Source organism: Mixophyes fleayi, chromosome 3 (assembly GCF_038048845.1).
Source record: "Mixophyes fleayi isolate aMixFle1 chromosome 3, aMixFle1.hap1, whole genome shotgun sequence".
In the NCBI taxonomy this organism is placed as follows: Eukaryota; Metazoa; Chordata; class Amphibia; order Anura; family Limnodynastidae; genus Mixophyes; species Mixophyes fleayi.
Genome location: NC_134404.1, coordinates 21,370,492 through 21,388,944, shown reverse-complemented (window position 1 = coordinate 21,388,944; position 18,453 = coordinate 21,370,492). Strand labels below are relative to the sequence as shown.

The 18,453-nt window shown below is 42.8% G+C and overlaps 1 protein-coding gene across 5 annotated transcripts in view; it reads right to left on the bottom strand.

Moving 5' to 3' along the window:
* Nucleotides 1-18,453, bottom strand: part of MSRA (methionine sulfoxide reductase A) — a 249,494-nt gene that overhangs the window by 193,687 nt on the left and 37,354 nt on the right. The window contains exon 1 of one of the 5 annotated variants that reach the window (XM_075201200.1): nucleotides 1,628-2,777. The exons of the other annotated variants lie outside the window; for them this stretch is intronic. Within the exon in view, the coding sequence (XP_075057301.1) occupies nucleotides 1,628-1,799 (172 nt within the window). The 5' untranslated portion in view covers nucleotides 1,800-2,777. Of the gene's footprint in view, nucleotides 1-1,627; nucleotides 2,778-18,453 lie in introns of those variants that run through there. 5 annotated transcript variants of the gene reach the window in all.

Below are 18,453 nucleotides of genomic sequence, written 5' to 3'. Positions count from 1 at the left end.
GAATTGATAAGTTAAATATTGGTTCAGTATAGCCTCTAAATTCTGCCTCTAAAATAACTGTCCATGAGCCGGTCCATCCCAACAAAATAACAAACGCTGCGGTGCACGAATTGCATGTTTGTCAATCTGAACTACACATACATTTGTCTTACGCTCAGTAGCTACCCAATGAATAAATCAATACGCAACTAGATTGCTACGGACTTTGAAGATACAAGTTCCTTCCGATTTATTTGGGTGAAGCTGCCCAAGACCCACAAAGCTGCTAGGCCCCATAGTCATTGCATGGGTCGCTATGGCTACCATTAGGCTTTGCTTGCTATGGGTAACGTCATGGCACAAAATGGCTGCCTAACTGCCTGTAGGTGACAGATTCTTTATAAATTAAGATTACAATGGTCGGAGAACATCAGAGGAGCTTAAAAATTAAGTAAGCAGAGGATTGTGACTGGGGCTTTAAATGTCCTCTCTTGTGTCATTGACATTGTAAATGAACCTGTACCTGCAGCTCCAGAATTACATTTAAACAGCTGGTGGACATAATACTCCCGTCAGTTAGCATTCATAAAGATAAATATTAATGAATATGCAGCATTCCTGGGGACAGAATGTGTTTCTACCCCAAACACAGGGTTATATAATGGCAGATTTACCCAGGGACACCTGAGATTATATACACAGCCTTAATACACATCAATATAATCAAAATAATAACAATTGGTTCATTTAGTTGACCCACAACAAATAGCCATATTTGTTCACATACAATAAAATACTTATGGGTCTATATGTTTGCATCCCAACACCAGTTAGAGAGCAACAAACTCTAAGGGGTAGATTACATTAGCCACGTTGTTCTTAAGAACTACGCGGTCCGTGCATTCTTACTGTTACTATAGTAATTTCGGATTATTGCTCGCGGTTCACAGCAGTAAGGGTAATAGAGCGCAGCTATTAACGTAGTAATGGTAAATTGTGCACGGGCCCCATTATTCTAAGGAACAACGCGGGGAATTGAATCTGCCCCTAAGATTCTCGCTTTTATTTAAAATATTATACAACAAAACTGTAAAACTAACTAAACACGTCACAATTTTTAAGATGGGACTTATGTGCCGTCGTACCAGTATGAGGATCCAATTTTCTACAATGCTGCTCAATTCCACCAACTACAGTTAAGTTAAGAGAGTATCTCGGCATAAGGCATCAGTCACCAGCCAGGTTGGTATCGCCATTCACAACATTCCACCCAAACCAACAGTGTTATAAATGGATACTTCTTAATATAACAGACAATGCTGTGTCAATGAAGAGTCACTATGATGTCAGATGAGGCCTAAACGCACTTTTCCATAATGATTTGCGCACACGCAAATAGCACTGCATAGCAAACAATAACACGAAATAAGACTTTGACATGAGCCCTAAAAACACAAAAATACTCCATAAAGTGCAACAGACATATAAATACACTATTATCCATGTAATAATATCATTAAATACATGTTTTTAGTGTGTTGCATGTAACCATATCTCATCGTTACATTTCAAGTCTTTCCTGCAGATGTGACAATATTTACATGAGGAATCCTAGGAGGGAGACACCAAACAAGCTGCAGTTACAGACCTGTATTCACGCCAAAGCCTACGGATTTGCTTTGCCGTTTCGGTGATGTATGAATGTCTCCGCTGTCTAAGTCTTCACTCTTGACACTAATTGCAGGGTGGGGAGGCAGTATCCAAAATAGCCAATGCTGCGCCAGGAGACAAACGAAATGAAACTGTTGCTTCCGCACCATTCCCAACAGGAAACGCAACTTTTCTTTTCCTGAAAAGAGTCTGGTTAGGTCACGTAAAAATAGACAAACTCTTCTTTAAAGCAACTTGGAAGCCAAAAAAAAAAAAGTTGTGTTTTTAAAGATGGCCTTCGCGTCCCACGTCCAGTCTGCCAGGTATTAAAAGATCGAGAAAATCCTTCCCTAAAATAAAAAGTAAAAACATTCTTGTGCGTCCGTGTAAAAGATGTACTTTTGCAAGAATATTTACATGCCCAAAAAAAAAAAAATGAGCCCGTCACCTGGACGCAAGATCATTGGCAGGTATTATTTACAAACTGTGTTTTTGTTCTCCGCAACTTTGGTCAATAGCAGATTACTGTGTCTCAGACGAGTTTATTAAAACCAGAAAGGTTGAAAGAGAAAAAAAAAAAAAAGACTTCCTGACTTCCAAGTTTGCAGACCAAATAAAAAAAAAAAAGTTAAGAATTTTCCTGTTTAGCCCAGAATGGTTTTCTCTCCTGAAGCTCAAGCCGAGAAGATAGACAAAAGAAACTGATTTGATCGAGCTCTGCCAAGTCTTGCCTTTTCCCCCCCTTCTCAATACACGGTCTCTTTCTCTCTCCCAGCATGGCAATGTTCCCAATTCCAAGCAGCCTTGGCGAAGCTCCAACGTGTGCCAGCCTGCTTGAGTCCTCCTTTCCCAAAAGATGCCCTTTGCGGATCAGTTCATATATTAAAACGAGAGAGAGAGGGATCCCCCCCACACACACACACACAAAGGATGAAAAACAAATAATAAAAAAAAATAGAAACGCCTGGAAAATGTGAATCGATTACCAAATGTTGTATTGACGAACCTCCCATCAGCCAAAACACACCTGATTCCTGCCGAAAAGACTCGGATGTGTCGCAGCGGCCAGATATGATTTTTAATAGGCTGTTAATGTACTGTTTGGAGCCATTTGTTATTCAGTGATAAGATATCTGTTCTGTGTCTGGAAATGTCCGCATGCGACACAACCTGCTGTAAGCCAAAAAATCTTTTGGGGGAGGAGGAGAGAGAAAGAGAGAGGGGTGTGCGTGTGTGTTCAACTTTAACAAGTGCCACATACTTCATGGAATCTTCTTTGGGGTTGTGAGCTGTAGAGAATCGTTGGGAGGATTGTATATGGGGAGGGGGGGGGCTGATTTTTAATTAGTGGTAATAAGTTCAGCGTGGTATTATTTACAGATGTCTGTGTCTAGAAAACAATTAAGAAAATGCACAAGTGCAGGAAAACTTGGCATCGCAAGTAATTGACGCAACATTTCTGATAAAACACAGAAACAATAAAATGGACAATATGGCAATTTTTTTTTCCAAAAAATGAAAAAAATTTATATATATCGTCATTTAAACAAAAAGAAATGGAATATATATATATTTCTTAAATTGTCAAAGGCTACGTACACACTAGCATTAACATTATGTAAGATAAGCGCATGTAAATGGATGTGAAAATATAAGTATTTATAAATATTTGAGGTTTTACGCGAGTTTAACTTGCATTACAATACAGTCTGATTTTTTCTTCTAATGCTCCCGACACCCTCTCAGTATGTCTGACGCGCATTAATCTCAATGTAAGCATCTCGCGAACGCTTTGGTTCGCTGTTAAGAACTGTTATGTGTAGAAATGCAGATCAAGCAGCTTAATAAACTAAACGCAAACATTTTACCATGAGATAAAAAAATGTAACACAAAAGTATACACTCCCCTCTGCAGACTCACAAACACTGTTACCATTCTCACTGCTGTGCAAATGGAAATAAATATTTATTAAGTTACAGAAACAGACTGCGCTACAAGTGTGTTTATTTATTTTACATTTTCTCTATGTCATTTTCACATCAATTGAGATTTGTCAACACCTTATTATCAGCGGATTTGCCAACAAATTATACACAACAAGTCCTCGATGCTGAATATTGAGAAAAAAAAAAGCAGTCTCTAAAGGTATTTAATCTAGAGATGCTCAGGCTCGGAACCGAACACACCCGAACTTAGGGGACTTTCGCGTGCCCTCGGAATGGAAAATGAGGCAAAACGTCATTGTTAAGTCGTCGGATCTCGAATCTCGCGATTTTTGGATTCCCTTTTAAGACCCAACATAACGGTGGGTGGGAGTTAGGGCGGACCCAAGGACAATTCCATCTTGCACCATTTTTCTTTTCTGCCACTGCTGTGTGCCAATGTGTCCTAGATGTGCTAGGAACTGCTGTGTGTTTTAGTCATTGATCTGTCGCTTATCATCCAGCCAGGTCGCTGCAGTCATTGCTTGAAAGTGTATGAGAATAATATTGTGACCTGTGAGGTGGTCAAATTTGACTGCAAATGAAATTAGTATTATTGAGGTTAATAATAATGTAGGAACAAAAAAAGAGCAAAAAATCTGTGATTTTAGCAAATTTTAGGATTTTTTCTAAAAAATCCAAAACCAAAACACACGAGGGTGGTTTTGCCAAACCAAAACACGAAGCTGATCCAGATCCAGATCCAAAACCAAAACCAGTTCACGGGGATCAGTGAGCATCTCTAATTTAATTATGTGCAAACACAACTATTTCTCCATGCAATGCCTTAGAATAGGATTGTCCAACCCGCGGCCCGCAGGCCGCATGCGGCCCAACACGCCTGTAAATGTGGCCCAGAAGGACTTTTGGTTGTGGCAAGGGGGCAGCGCTGTTAATGGAAAAAAAAATCCTGCAAAAAAAAAGAAGAGAAAATATTTACCTCGCAGTCACGTGGTAACGTCAGCTGGTACTCTGGCTCCCTCCCTTGTCTCCTCCTCCATGCGGTGCTCGCAGTGAATGTCGGGACATCACGCCCAACATCCATTGCGGAGCGCAGCACAGAGGAGACACCCGCGCGAGAAGAACAATCAGCAGCACAGAATTGGAGAGGAGAAGAGAAGAGAAGAGGACAGAAGAACAAAGGTAAGTTAAGGGGGATTTTTTTTATTATTTCAAGAGACGCTGACAAGTGAATAAAAGTCACCTGGTCCTGGAGCATCATGGACTTTATTTCCCTGCTACATACTTCTACTTGTATTACTAATGGGGCATTATATATTATTCTCTTTGGCCCATTATAAGTTGTTATCCCTTAACTAACATAGTGGTGTAATTATCAAAACAGGTGACAATTTGGGGTCACGGTGGTGTATATGTCAGGTACCGCAGGCCTGGTCAGGGCACCCTGATATACAATGCCTGGCTTAAATGCACTATATTTATATTGCATCAAAACAATACAAAAAGTGATTATAGTATAATAACTAGAGAGGATTTTTTGAACAGGGCGATTGAAAGGTAAGTATAGGGGGATTTGAAAAAAAGTGATATATATATATATATCACTTTTTTTCTCATATATATATATATATATATATCTTAACTATGTCTTCAATGGTTTTTTGGATGATCAGCTATCGTTATTGTTAGTGTATCTTATGTGCGGCCCAAACCAACTCGTCGTCTTCCAATGTGGCCCAGGGAAGCTAAAAGATTGGACACCCCTGCCTTAGAAGGTGCCCTGTTGCAAATTTTCTACAGGACACAGCTGGATTTTGGGTCCCTTCAAAATCGATTTTGGCACCAGCCCCTTCATCAACATGGGGAGAATATTGTGGTAGATCTTGTCAATCACCCATTATCTACTATGACCCTACACGGCTTAGTATGTTGACAGCAGAGAGCAATCTTTAGCTTGTCATAGAAAGGATATATTAATCAATTTTCAAAACAAAACAAACTATATGCGGTATTACCCACTTCCTGGCACAAACTCAGAGAGGCTGATTTATTAAGGAAAGGAAAGCAAAAAAAAAAAAAGAGTTACTTTGCAAAACCATGTTGCATTGTCTTACATTCCTTTATGAATCAGGCCCAAAATGTGGGAATGTAAAAGAAATACCAAATGGTTTTGTACTATACCCACATACTAATTTGTGGACTGAAATTCATGAAAATGCAGCTTAACTTACTAGGAACTACTGCTGTCATTTTTAATTGGAATCTATCACTGTAGTGGCAGGAAATCTATTTGTTGATTACGCGAGTGAAAATTGTACCCTTTTTTCGCTTAGTGCCAGTAAAATTACAGGACGGTTGGCAAACACTGTGGTAGTGTCTAGCAATGTCTTCCATATGCAACTCAATATATGCCTACTCCACGCTCAGGATGGACTCCTGCTGATTTGTCACCTGCATAAACTCAGCCACATCAGCAACTGAAAAATCATCTTGTGACTTCCAGTCTGATATTCATTTAACACCTGATTTTTTTCGTCCTTTATTAGGTTTCCGACTTCTTAACGCACCGTTGTATTGTTGCACCATGTGAGCGCGTCCCTCTATTATTGGCGGTGGTGTGGTGTATGTGCCTGCATTCTTTACTTCTATTATTTTATTGCACAAAGCGGTTTCATGTTTTTTTATTGTGTGTTATGACTAATGAAGCACTTGTTTAATAGTGTCCAGTTATGTCCAGGTCTTGTTGAGTTTTCTTGCAGTGTTACTGAGTATTGATGAAAACTTAAGTACACAAAACGTATCTCACTGAAAAATATCTCTTGAACCTGGGGCAGAGTTTTGGAGGGAAGGTCTGGTAACTTTTGACCTGGGAAAGAAAAAAGGTGGTCCAGGCTCTTCTACAAGTGTGCCGAAACAGAACAATGGCCATTGACTAAACTTTAGGGACAGGTGTGTTTAATGTGGACGTTGGTTTACATGCAGTAAACACAGCCTCTTTGAAAAAAAATGTTGGCTGTAGTACAGGAGTTGCGTTCACTTTAGTAACACAGATTTAAAGTCCCGCCCAGTTTCCACCGCCAGCGTTGGGCGACATCTCTCTCCCTCGGCTGGCCGTACACGGCTGCAAACTGATAATTCTGGCAATGATACCTGAATTCTTTGTGATATTTATTCAACAATGTGCTGTAAACATTCACTCAGTTGCTGCAGAGTTGTTGGTTGCACATTCATGCTGCGAATCTCCCGTTCCACCACATCCCAATGGTGCTCTATTGGATTAAGCAACAATACTCAAGTAGGGTACGACAATTAAATAATGCTGCGTTGGAATTATGGGACCTACTGTGTGACAAGAAAACATCCCCCCAGATGACTACACCACCACTACCAGCCTAGCAGAACGGATCCATGAATTCATGTTGCTTACACCAAATTCTGACCCTGCTCTCTGCACGTTGCAGAAGAAATCGAGATTAGTCAGACCAGGAGACATTTTTCCAATACTCTACGGCCCATTTTTGTTGAGCCTGTGCTCATATTCTCCTTTGCCTGTGTCATTAACAAAGTGCTTTCACCCACAAAATTGTCGATCAGCGGATGTTATAGGTTTTTTTCTTACACACCATTCTCTGTAAACTCGAGAGTCTGTCGTACATGAAAATCCCTGATCAGCAGTTTCTGAGATTTTCAATCTCCCCCTCTGGCACCAACAATCATTCTATGGTCAAAGTCAAATTAGATCACATTACTTCTGGTGTTTGGTCTGAACAACAACTGAACCTCTTGACCCTGGCTGCATGCTTTTATGCATTTAGTTGTTGCCACATAATTGGCTGATTAAATATTTGCATGAAGCAGGTCTACCTAATTAAGTGGCCAAATATATATATATTGCAAAGAGGAAATTTAGAGGTGGCGGAGTGGGAACAGTGAATGGAATTCAATAGTGTTATAATGAAGGCAGTAGAGGTGGTGGTATGACATACCCTGTATACAAACCCACTTCCACCACTCACTGTGCATTATATATATATATATATATATATATATATACACACACACACACACACACATTTTAAATACATCATGCTAACAATTAAAGTATGAAGTATGTATACTTAAAAAGTGAAGATGTATATTTAGACTATATAAAGTTACCATCAGCAGTTTGACAAGTTTAAAAGTAAAGTCGGGTGATGCATTTTTACAGGCAGTATTTTTTAAATAGTTACAGACACTAAAAATAATTAGATAATTTTGTACATTACTCAGTGGTGGTTCATGGTAGTTAATTTCATATAAACCATTATGATTAGTCTTTATAACTGGTCTTCACCTGGCCTTCATGTCATTCAACTTTTCTGTAGCAGACGCAAAGGAACAAGATCATCAAATTAAATTACTGCCTGCATCAAAGCAAAGAGCACACACAGAAACATTGCAAAGATGATGGTGTCCAAAGGCTGATTACAGTACACAAAATATACATACTTATCTCTATACCGCACACTCCTCATCCATCTTCCTAATTCATATGTACTTCCACACCACTACACCGCTCACTCCTAATCCATACATACTCCCACACCACTACAACACTCACTCCTAATCCATACCTACTCCCACACCACTACACCGCTTACTCCTAATCCATACCTACTCCCACACCACTACACCGCTTACTCCTAATCCATACCTACTCCCACACCACTACACCGCTTACTCCTAATCCATACCTACTCCCACACCACTACACCGCTTACTCCTAATCCATACCTACTCCCACACAACTACACCGCTCACTCCTAATCCATACCTACTCCCACACTACTACACCGCTCACTCCTAATCCATACATACTCCCACACCACTACAACACTCACTCCTAATCCATACCTACTCCCACACCACTACACCGCTTACTCCTAATCCATACCTACTCCCACACCACTACACCGCTTACTCCTAATCCATACCTACTCCCACACAACTACACCGCTCACTCCTAATCCATACATACTCCCACACCACTACACCGCTTACTCCTAATCCATACGCACTCCCACACTACTACAGTGCTCACTCCTAATCCATATGTACTCCCACACCACTACAACGCTCACTCCTAATCCATACCTGCTCCCACACCACTACAACGCTCACTCCTAATCCATACATACTCCCATACCACTACAACGCTCACTCATAATCCTTACATACTCTCACACCACTACAACGCTCACTCCTAATCCATACATACTCCCACACTACTACACCGCTCACTCCTAATCCATACATACTCCCACATCACTACACCGCTCACTCCTAATCCATACATACTCCCACACCACTACAACGCTCACTCCTAATCCATACCTACTCCCACACCACTACACCGCTCACTCCTAATCCATACATACTCCCACACCACTACATCGCTCACATCTAATCCATACATACTCCCACACCACTACACCGCTCACTCCTAATCCATACATACTCCCACACCACTACACCGCTCACTCCTAATCCATACCTACTCCCACACCACTACATCGCTCACATCTAATCCATACCTACTCCCACACCACTACATCGCTCACATCTAATCCATACCTACTCCCACACCACTACACCGCTCACTCCTAAAGCACATATACTAGGAATTAGTGACATCACTAAAATGTGTTCATTAAATCTGACATGTTTATGAGGTACTGGACCTTAGTTAATCGGCTGTGTATGTACTCATGAATATTACATTAGCCCTTCCAATGTATATCTCCACTATGTAAAGGTGATAAATTCACTGCAATGGAAAAAAGAAACAATCTTATGTGAAAGCTCAATGTTGTTTCAAATAGGGGAACCAATCTTTCAAAATAATCAAAATAATCAATTTCACATCTCCGTCCATTACAAACAGCTGAATCCCATTTCATATCTTTAGAACACAATGCAGTCATTAGAGCTACTGTGACATCACTGACCCTACACATATGTAGGCTTCAACCAATCCATTGACAAAATTATTGACACCCTCGATTTATATTTGGTAGCACAGCCTTTTGTCAAAATAACTGCAATCACATGATTGCTATATCCATGGATGAGCTTCCTGCACCTCTCTATTGGTAGTTTGGTTCTGTCTTCATGTGCAAACTGCTGCAGTTCCCCTAGATCCGATGTTTCCTTCTCCCAATTGCTGATTTCAGATCTCTCCACATGTGATCTATGAGATTTTCATCTGAACGCATTGCTGGCTACTTCAGGACAGTCCAACATCTTGTGTTGAGCCATTCCTGGCTGTTTTGTCACAATTTACACTGGAAATATGGAAGTATTCCAGCTAGCAGTTGACGCTACAGATCCAATAGGCGTCTATTCACCAAGGAGACCCCGCAAGGAGGTTTGGTCTTAACTTCGTTGGACGTTCAGGTCGCGGTTCTCAGAGCCAATCGCTAGCGACATAGCTGGAGTCACAGACAGAGTGTAGTGGACTAGCCCAGACCGTACCGGGAGATCAAGCAATGCCAGAAACGTAAAGCAGAATAATAGTCAGGGTAGTTGAGATCAAACCAGGAATCCAAAGGGAACCAGAATTGCAAACCAGAAGAATGATCAAGAGTAAGCAAGTCGACAACATGAAGTCCAAAATAGAGAATTCAACTGTGCAGATACTGACAAAAACAGACCAACAACTGATCCAATACTCCGACACTGTATCAGTGCCAGAGTCTTCTTAAATAGTCGGTACTAAGCAATTTTCGACAGTCACTGGCGTCAACCCAGTTTGTTTTTTGAAAATTTGCGGGGATGGCGCATGACATGTTTGAAGCGTGTTTAGGGTCATTGTCCTGCTGGAAGACCCATGGCATTTGCCGAAGACCAAACTTTCTGACACTGGGTTTAACAATGTGCTCCAAGCACATTTTCAAAGCACCCAGTGTCAGATATAGCGCAGCAACCCCAAAACATCACTGAACCTGATCCATATTTCACTGTAGTGAAGGTTTTATTTTCCTCAACGCTTAATTTAAAGCTTAATTTTGCTTTCTGTAAACATAGGGATGACGTGCTTTATCGAAAAGCTCTAATTTGGCCTCATCTGTCCACATTTTCCCAGAAGGAATTTGGCTTGACCAGGTGTGTTTTGACAAACGCAACTCCAGCCAGGCTCTTATGTCTCTCTATCTCTCAGCAGAGGGACCCTCCTGTGCCTCCTACCATATAACCCCCTTTCATTGAGTTGGCGACGAATGGTTGAAACTGGCATAACTTGTGTATAAAGATCAGCTTGGATCTGTTCGGCAGTTGATAAAGGTGCTTTCTCGAGCTGCAAGTTTTATCTTGTGGTCACGTCAAGGAAGGGTTACAGTCTCATTGGCCTTAAACATCCTAATAAACTTACAAAAGGTGGAAATGGGAACATCAAGATCTCTGGAGATTGATCTGCAGCCTTGAGATTGTCCATGGTTACCTCCATTCTTCTCTGTGACTTCTACAGACAATCCTCCGGCTTTCATTCTTTTCTCCATTCCATCATCATCACCATTTCTTTATATAGCGCCACTGATTCCGCAGCGCTGTACAGAGAACTCACTCACATCAGTCCCTGCCCCATTGGAGCTTACAGTCTTAATTTCCTAACACACAGACACAGACAGACATAGAAAGAAAGAGACTAGGGTCAATTTGATAGCAGCCAATTAACCTACCAGTATGTTTTTGGAGTGTGGGAGGAAACCGGAGCACCCGGAGAAAACCCACGCAAACACGGGAAGAACATACACACTCCACACAGATAAGGCCATGGTCGGTAATTGAACTCATGATCCCAGTGTTGTAAGGCAGAAGTGCTAACCACTAAGCCACCGTGCATTACACAGTGACACAAAACAAATGTCCTTTTCCGTACTTATGTTCATTTACTGAGAGATTTTTATTTTGCAGTGAAGGAGAATCACCTGCTTGAAAGTAAAGATATTTCTAACTGCATATAAATGCTGTCAATCATTTTCTCCGGTCCATTTAAGGGTTTCTGTTTGGAATTAGGTACAACTCAGTAAATGTTTACTGTTTTGTGTTTTATTCCACTGCAAACCAATGAAATAAATTTGTGGATACCAAAATATTTTTTAATTGCAACAATTTTCTGATTGAGATGGTGCATTATTAGACAAAACTTCAAGGGTGGCCTATTAATTTATTTTTTGCCACAACAGACCTGGACATTTATTAACATCAAATATTAAATCGATCCTTAAATAATTTTTGCTGCAAAATAAGTCTGAAATACAGCAGTTAGTGCTGCATCCGATGACTGCAGACATTATAATAGAAGGTGAAAATAAATTACATGCCACAATTTTGATGAGGTTCAATGGCACAATGATGATATGCAGCCTTCAGCCGGCAAAATGCACAAAGCTTAATAATGCTTCATTTACACATCTGGCAAAGAGTAATAAGATTGATGTAATCGAAATGCAAATTATGTTCACGTTGAATATTCCTAGGAGACCGCCATTGTCATTTACTGGAGTGGAGGCAGAAAGAGGAAGAGCGCGATCTGGCATCTCTCTCCTCCGCATCAACGCAGCTGACTCTCTCCAAACACCCTTTACACAATTCTAGTCTGTTACTCATGTCTTGATACTAAGAATCTGCAGATCTGAAACAAGTGACTTCTAGCCTCTTTCTATTCATCTTGCTACATTGCTTCTGGTGCCACAAAAAGATAAAAGATTCTCAAGAAAAAGCAATTAAAGAAGCAGGAAATCAATTAATTGAAATATAATACCCTAGGATCAGCACCCATCAGATCCTGATTAATGCAAATAGGCAGATCATGTTGAAAGAGCAAGAGGAGAATAGGAAAATAAAACGCCCCTTTCATGGGATTTCAATGTAGAGATTTTTTTAAGGACTAGAACAAATTAGCAGGATGGTAAAATCTGAAAAGCTGTATTTGATTTGACTGTACCGTTTACTACCATCTTAATCAACCTGACAATAGAGTGTAGAGATTCCAATAGTGCTGTCTGAATAGGTTTTAATTTATGGAATATGTTCTTGGCAGCTGACATTTAGCGGCGTAATGGTCAAACAGTTTCATTGATTTTAGGAAGTGCACTTGTAATCAGAATTCAACACCTCGGCCGCTCAGACAGATACTGTGCTCCTAATGCTAATTATAGGATGTATGGTTTTTAAGCGATTAAAAATTGTTTAGGAAATCTAATTAGAAATAAGAAAATATTAGAGTTTATTCTCAATATGTTTTTCTATGAATATTCAGTGAATAAATGATTTAAAGTTGCATAGTATCAAAGATCCTAACTCTTATAATCATTATTGGGCCACAATGGAACAGGGGGCGAGGTTTGACCATGTAACTATAAACCGATCAATCACAGCACTAACACCACCTGCCTAATATTGTGTAGGTTCCATTTGTGCAGTCAAAACAGCTCTGACTCATAGAGTCATGGACTACACAAGACCTCTGAAGGTGTCCTGTGGTATCTGGCACTATGATGTTAGCAGAAGATAGCTGAAGTCCTGTAAGTTGTGAGGTGGGGTCTCCATGGCTCGGACTTGTATTTCCAGCACATCCCACAGATGCTCGATCGGATTGAGATCTGGGGAATTCGGAGGCCAAGTCAACATCTTGAACTCTTGGTCATGTCAGCAAACCATTCCTGAACAATTTTTGCAGTATGGAAGAGCGCATTTTCCTGCTAAAAGAGGCCACTACAATCAGGGAATACCGTTGCCATGAAGGGGTGTACTTGGTCTGCAACAATGTTCAGGTAGGTGGTACATGTCAAAGTAACATCCACATGTATACCAGGACACAAGACTTTCCAGCAGAGCATCACGCGCTGCTTCCATCAACTTGCCTTCTTCCCATAGTGCAGCCTGGTGCCATCTCTTTCCCAGCTAAATGACGCACACGCACACAGATGGCCTCACGGCATGAAAGAAAACGGGATTTATCAGACCAGGCCACCTTCTTCCATTGCTCCATGGTCCAGTTCTGGCGCTCACATGCCCGTTGTAGGCGCTTTTGGCATTGGACAGGGGTCAGCATAGGCTATGCAGCCCGATCCGCAGCAAGCTGCGACGCACTGTGTTCTGACACCTTTCTATCATAGCCATCACAATTTGACCCTTGTCAAAGTCGCTCAGATCCTTACACTTGCCCATTTATCTTGCTTCCATCACATTAACATAAAAATCTGACTATTCACTTGCTGACTAATATATCCCACCTCTTGACAGGTGCCATTGTAATGAGATAATCAATGTTATTCACGTCACTTGTCAGCATTTTTAGTATTTGGCTGATCAGTGTATATGTATACTGGAGGCAACAGGTGCAACAGGCGAATGGGTGAGATCAATGTAAATGAGGGAGGCTGGCTCTGGGCATGGTGGTATTTTTGGGCAGAGGGTGGCAGAGAGTGCCTTACCTTGGCAATGAAGCTATTGGCCAGTAAATATCACAGTCTCAGGCTGAACCTGCGTAATACACTGGGCAATATAGGATTGTCGATGAGTTAGAGGAGACTATATTTGTCTGGGATCAGGGATAAGGGAACCAGGTCCGCTCCTTGCACTCAGCCAATGACCGTTGCCTCTCCTCCACTCTGATTACCTCTTCCCACTCTAGAATCCAGGACTTCTCCCAAGCTGCCCCCCTGCACTGGAACGACCTCCTTTGCTCCATCCGTCTCTCTCCCAACCTGTGCTCCTTCAAACGGGCAATTAAAACCCACCTGTTCCTTAAAGCCTACCAACCATCCACCTAACCCCTCATCCACTCTTCTCGTTCTCCCTCTCTCCCCTGGCCCCTCTCTTCTCTCCCCCTGCTTCACTGGCTCCCTTTCGTGCCTGTTTTTGTTTCACCCTCCCTTAGGTTGTAAGCTCGTATGAGCAGGGCCACCCCTCCCCTCCTGTCTCCATACCGGTTCTTCTGCTCTGTCTTCACTCCATATGTCCCCCTGGAGTTCCTGAAGCATTGGTACTTTGTGTATATTGTTCTGTACTTTGTCACCCTGTTTTGTACTACTGTTTCTACTGTGTACGGCGCTGCGGAAACCTTGTGGAGCTCAACAAATAACTGATAATAATAATAATAATAACCAGGGCCCACAGCTCACTAGTTCCAACTCTGCTGTTAGGAATGTGTTTTGTAGCCGTATTATTTGCACCAGATACAGGACGGTGTAAGTGCCGACTGATAGTGATGACAGTTGCATATACATGACGCTACACGTATTCGCAAATAATTTTGCACCCCTGGAAGTCTTGCCCCCCACCCCCAAAAATGTTTTTTCCGCCCTAGTTAGCCTATTGGATAATCAGGCTCCGTTTGTACGTCCTTGTACACAATAAGCTTAATTTCTTATTATTATTTCCCTTATGCCTCTTGAATGGTTCGGCTTGTATATGTTTTATGTGCTATGCTCTATTTATATGGGGCCATAAATATAAAGCAGGTTTGCTGTACTTTTTTTGTCTGCTTTTCTTACATATTGATATTATTCTGAATGTCTTTGTCCACTTAGAAAAAGATGAAAAATGTAACAGTTTGTTCAACTTTACATTCATCAACATCTTCACACGGCCCCGGGCAGCGGCACGTAATATAATCAGCTATATTGCACACTGTCTGCCGCTTCCCTTAATGGACAGCTGAGAAGAAGAACCGACGGCAGCAATTTCTCATCTTTTTGTTATAGGAATTTCTGCCACTGTCTGCCTATTAATCCTGGGGTACAGTGGGGGACGTGTCATTCTTTTGCTGCTAGAACAGAGGATTTTCATTACTATGGAATTTTACAGTCCAGAACTGCCCTCTGGGAAATATCATCATGGCAGCCTCCTGTCAGCAATGCTTTCGATTGTTGGACTGGTGTAAGCCAATATGAATATAAATACAAGATGTGCTCTAGGAAGGATTTTAAAAATAAGCGTTTAATGCTGTTGTGTTCGAACTGTGCAACCTGCCAATTTCCTATAAAGTTTCCTATCAAGGTCGTACAACAAAAACACTCATTGCCATCTCATGGGGAGGGGGACGATATGATATACGGGCCGGGCAAACGGTGGATCATGACTGCAGGATGAAACTTTAAACACACATAAGACATTTGAAGCAATTAGAATTCCTGAAATAATTTGCTGCAACATGTGCATTATGTTATACAATCATTTTATAAATCCAGTGCAAACGAAAAAAATCTCTATTTAATAAAGTAAAGTATTACACGTCTATGGATATTGGTTGAGGTTAAGAAAATATCTGCAAACACTGTGCATAGAAGATGGCTCCATTTGCATAAGCGAGGAAAGCAATTATTTGACATTAATACATATTAAAGAATGTATATTACTGAGAACAATAATATACATAAAATAGCTGGAGTGTTAATTAATACTTGCAACTAAATAAGTATATCTTGATATTTTACACCTATGCATCAGGTTGCCATGTTAGGAAGGAGGTGCAGGTATACAGTGACTGACAGCTTTTCAGACTTGCTTTGCAGAAAAGCACTATGTACATTGACTGATGTCACAGCAACACCATCTTTGCTTTTTTTAATATGTATCACATCGAATCTAGTCACAGAAAGGGAAGAATAGGAGTGAGAACCAGAGTCAGGGTGAGAGTAGAGGGAACAAGTGACGGGGTGAGAGGAGAGAGAACCAGAGACGGGGTGAGAGGAAAGGGAACCAGAGACGGGGTAAGAGGAAAGGGAACCAGAGACGGGGTAAGAGGAGAGAGAACCAGAGATGGGGTGAGACGAGAGAACAAGAGACAGGGTAAAAAGGAGTGAGATCCAGAGTCAGGATGAGAGTAGAGGGAACCAGTGACGGGGTGAGAGGAGAGAGAACCAGAGACGGGGTGAGAGGAGAGAGAACCAGAGACGGGGTGAGAGGAGAGAGAACCAGAGACGGGGTGAGAAGAGAGAACCAGAGACGGGGTGAGAAGAGAGAACCAGAGAAGGGGTGTGAGAAGAGAGAACCAGAGACGGGGTGTGAGAAGAGAGAACCAGAGACGGGGTGTGAGAAGAGAGAACCAGAGACGGGGTGAGAAGAGAGAACCAGAGACGGGGTGAGAAGAGAGAACCAGAGACGGGGTGAGAAGAGAGAACCAGAGACGGGGTGAGAAGAGAGAACCAGAGACGTGGTGAGAAGAGAGAACAAGAGATGTGGTAAGAGGAGAGGGAACCAGAGACGTGGTGAGAGTAGAGGGAACCAGAGTCGGGGTGAGAGGAGAGGGAACTAGAGTCGGGGTGAGAGGAGAGGGAACCAGAGACGGGGTAAGAGAAGAGAGAACCAGAAACGGGATAAGAGGAGAGGGAACCGGAGATGGGGTGAGAAGAGAGAACAAAAGACAGGGTAAGAGGAGAGAGAACCAGAGACGGGGTGAGAGGAGAGGGAACCAGAGGCGGGGTGAGAGGAGAGGGAACAAGAGACGGGGTGAGAGAAGAGAGAACCAGAGACGGGGTGAGAGGAGAGGGAACCAGAGGCGGGGTGAGAGGAGAGGGAACAAGAGACGGGGTGAGAGAAGAGAGAACCAGAGACGGGGTGAGAGGAGAGAGAACCAGAGATGGGGTGAGAGGAGAGAGAACCAGAGACGGAGTGAGAGGAAAGGGAACCAGAGACGGGGTGAGATGAGAGAACAAGAGACGGGGTGAGAGATGTGAGAACCAGAGACGTGGTGAGAAGAGAGAACCAGAGACGGGGTGAGAGATGTGAGAACAAGAGATGGGGTAAGGGGAGTGAGATCCAGAGTCAGGGTGAGAGTAGAGGGAACCAATGACGGGGTGAGAGGAGAGAGAACCAGAGACGGGGTGTGAGAAGATAGAACCAGAGACGGGGTATGAGAAGAGAGAACCAGAGACGGGTGGGAGAAGAGAGAACCAGAGACGGGGTGTGAGAAGAGAGAACCAGAGATGGGGCGAGAGAAGAGAGAACCAGAGACGGGGCGAGAGAAGAGAGAACCAGAGACGGGGCGAGAGAAGAGAGAACCAGAGACGGGGTGAGAGAAGAGAGAACCAGAGACGGGGTAAGAGGAGAGAGAACAAGAGATGGGGTAAGAGGAGTGAGAGCCAGAGACGGGGTCAAAGGAGAGAGAGAGCCAGGGATGGGGTGAGAGGAGAAAGAACCAGAGACGGGGTGAGAGGAGAGGGAACCAGAGACGGGGTGAGAGGAGAGGGAACCAGAGACGGGGTGAGAGGAGAGGGAACCAGAGACGGGGTGAGAGGAGAGGGAACCAGAGACGGGGTGAGAGGAGAGGGAACCAGAGACGGGGTGAGAGGAGAGGGAACCAAAGACCAAAGACGGGGTGAGAGGAGAGGGAACCAGAGACGGGGTGAGAGGAGAGAGAACCAGAGACAGGATGAGAGGAGAGAGAACCAGAGACGGGGTAAGAGGAGAGAGAACCAGAGACGGGGTAAGAGGAGAGGGAACCAGAGACGGGGTGAGAGGAGAGAGAACCAGAGACGGGGTAAGAGGAGAGGGAACCAGAGATGGGGTAAGAGGAGGGAACCAGAAACGGGGTAAGAGGAGAGAGAACCAGAGACAGTGTGAGAGGAGAGGGAACCAGAGGCGGGGTGAGAGGAGAGGGAACCAGAGACGGGGTGAGAGGAGAGAGAACCAGAGACGGGATGACTGGAGAGAGAACCAGAAACGGGGTAAGAGGAGAGAGAACAAGAGATGGGGTGAGAGGAGAGAGAACCAGAGACAGGGTGAGAGAAGAGAGAACCAGAGACGGGGTGAGAGGAGAGAGAACCAGAGACGGGATGAGAGGAGAGAGAACCAGAAACGGGGTGAGAGGAGAGAGAACCAGAGACGGGTGAG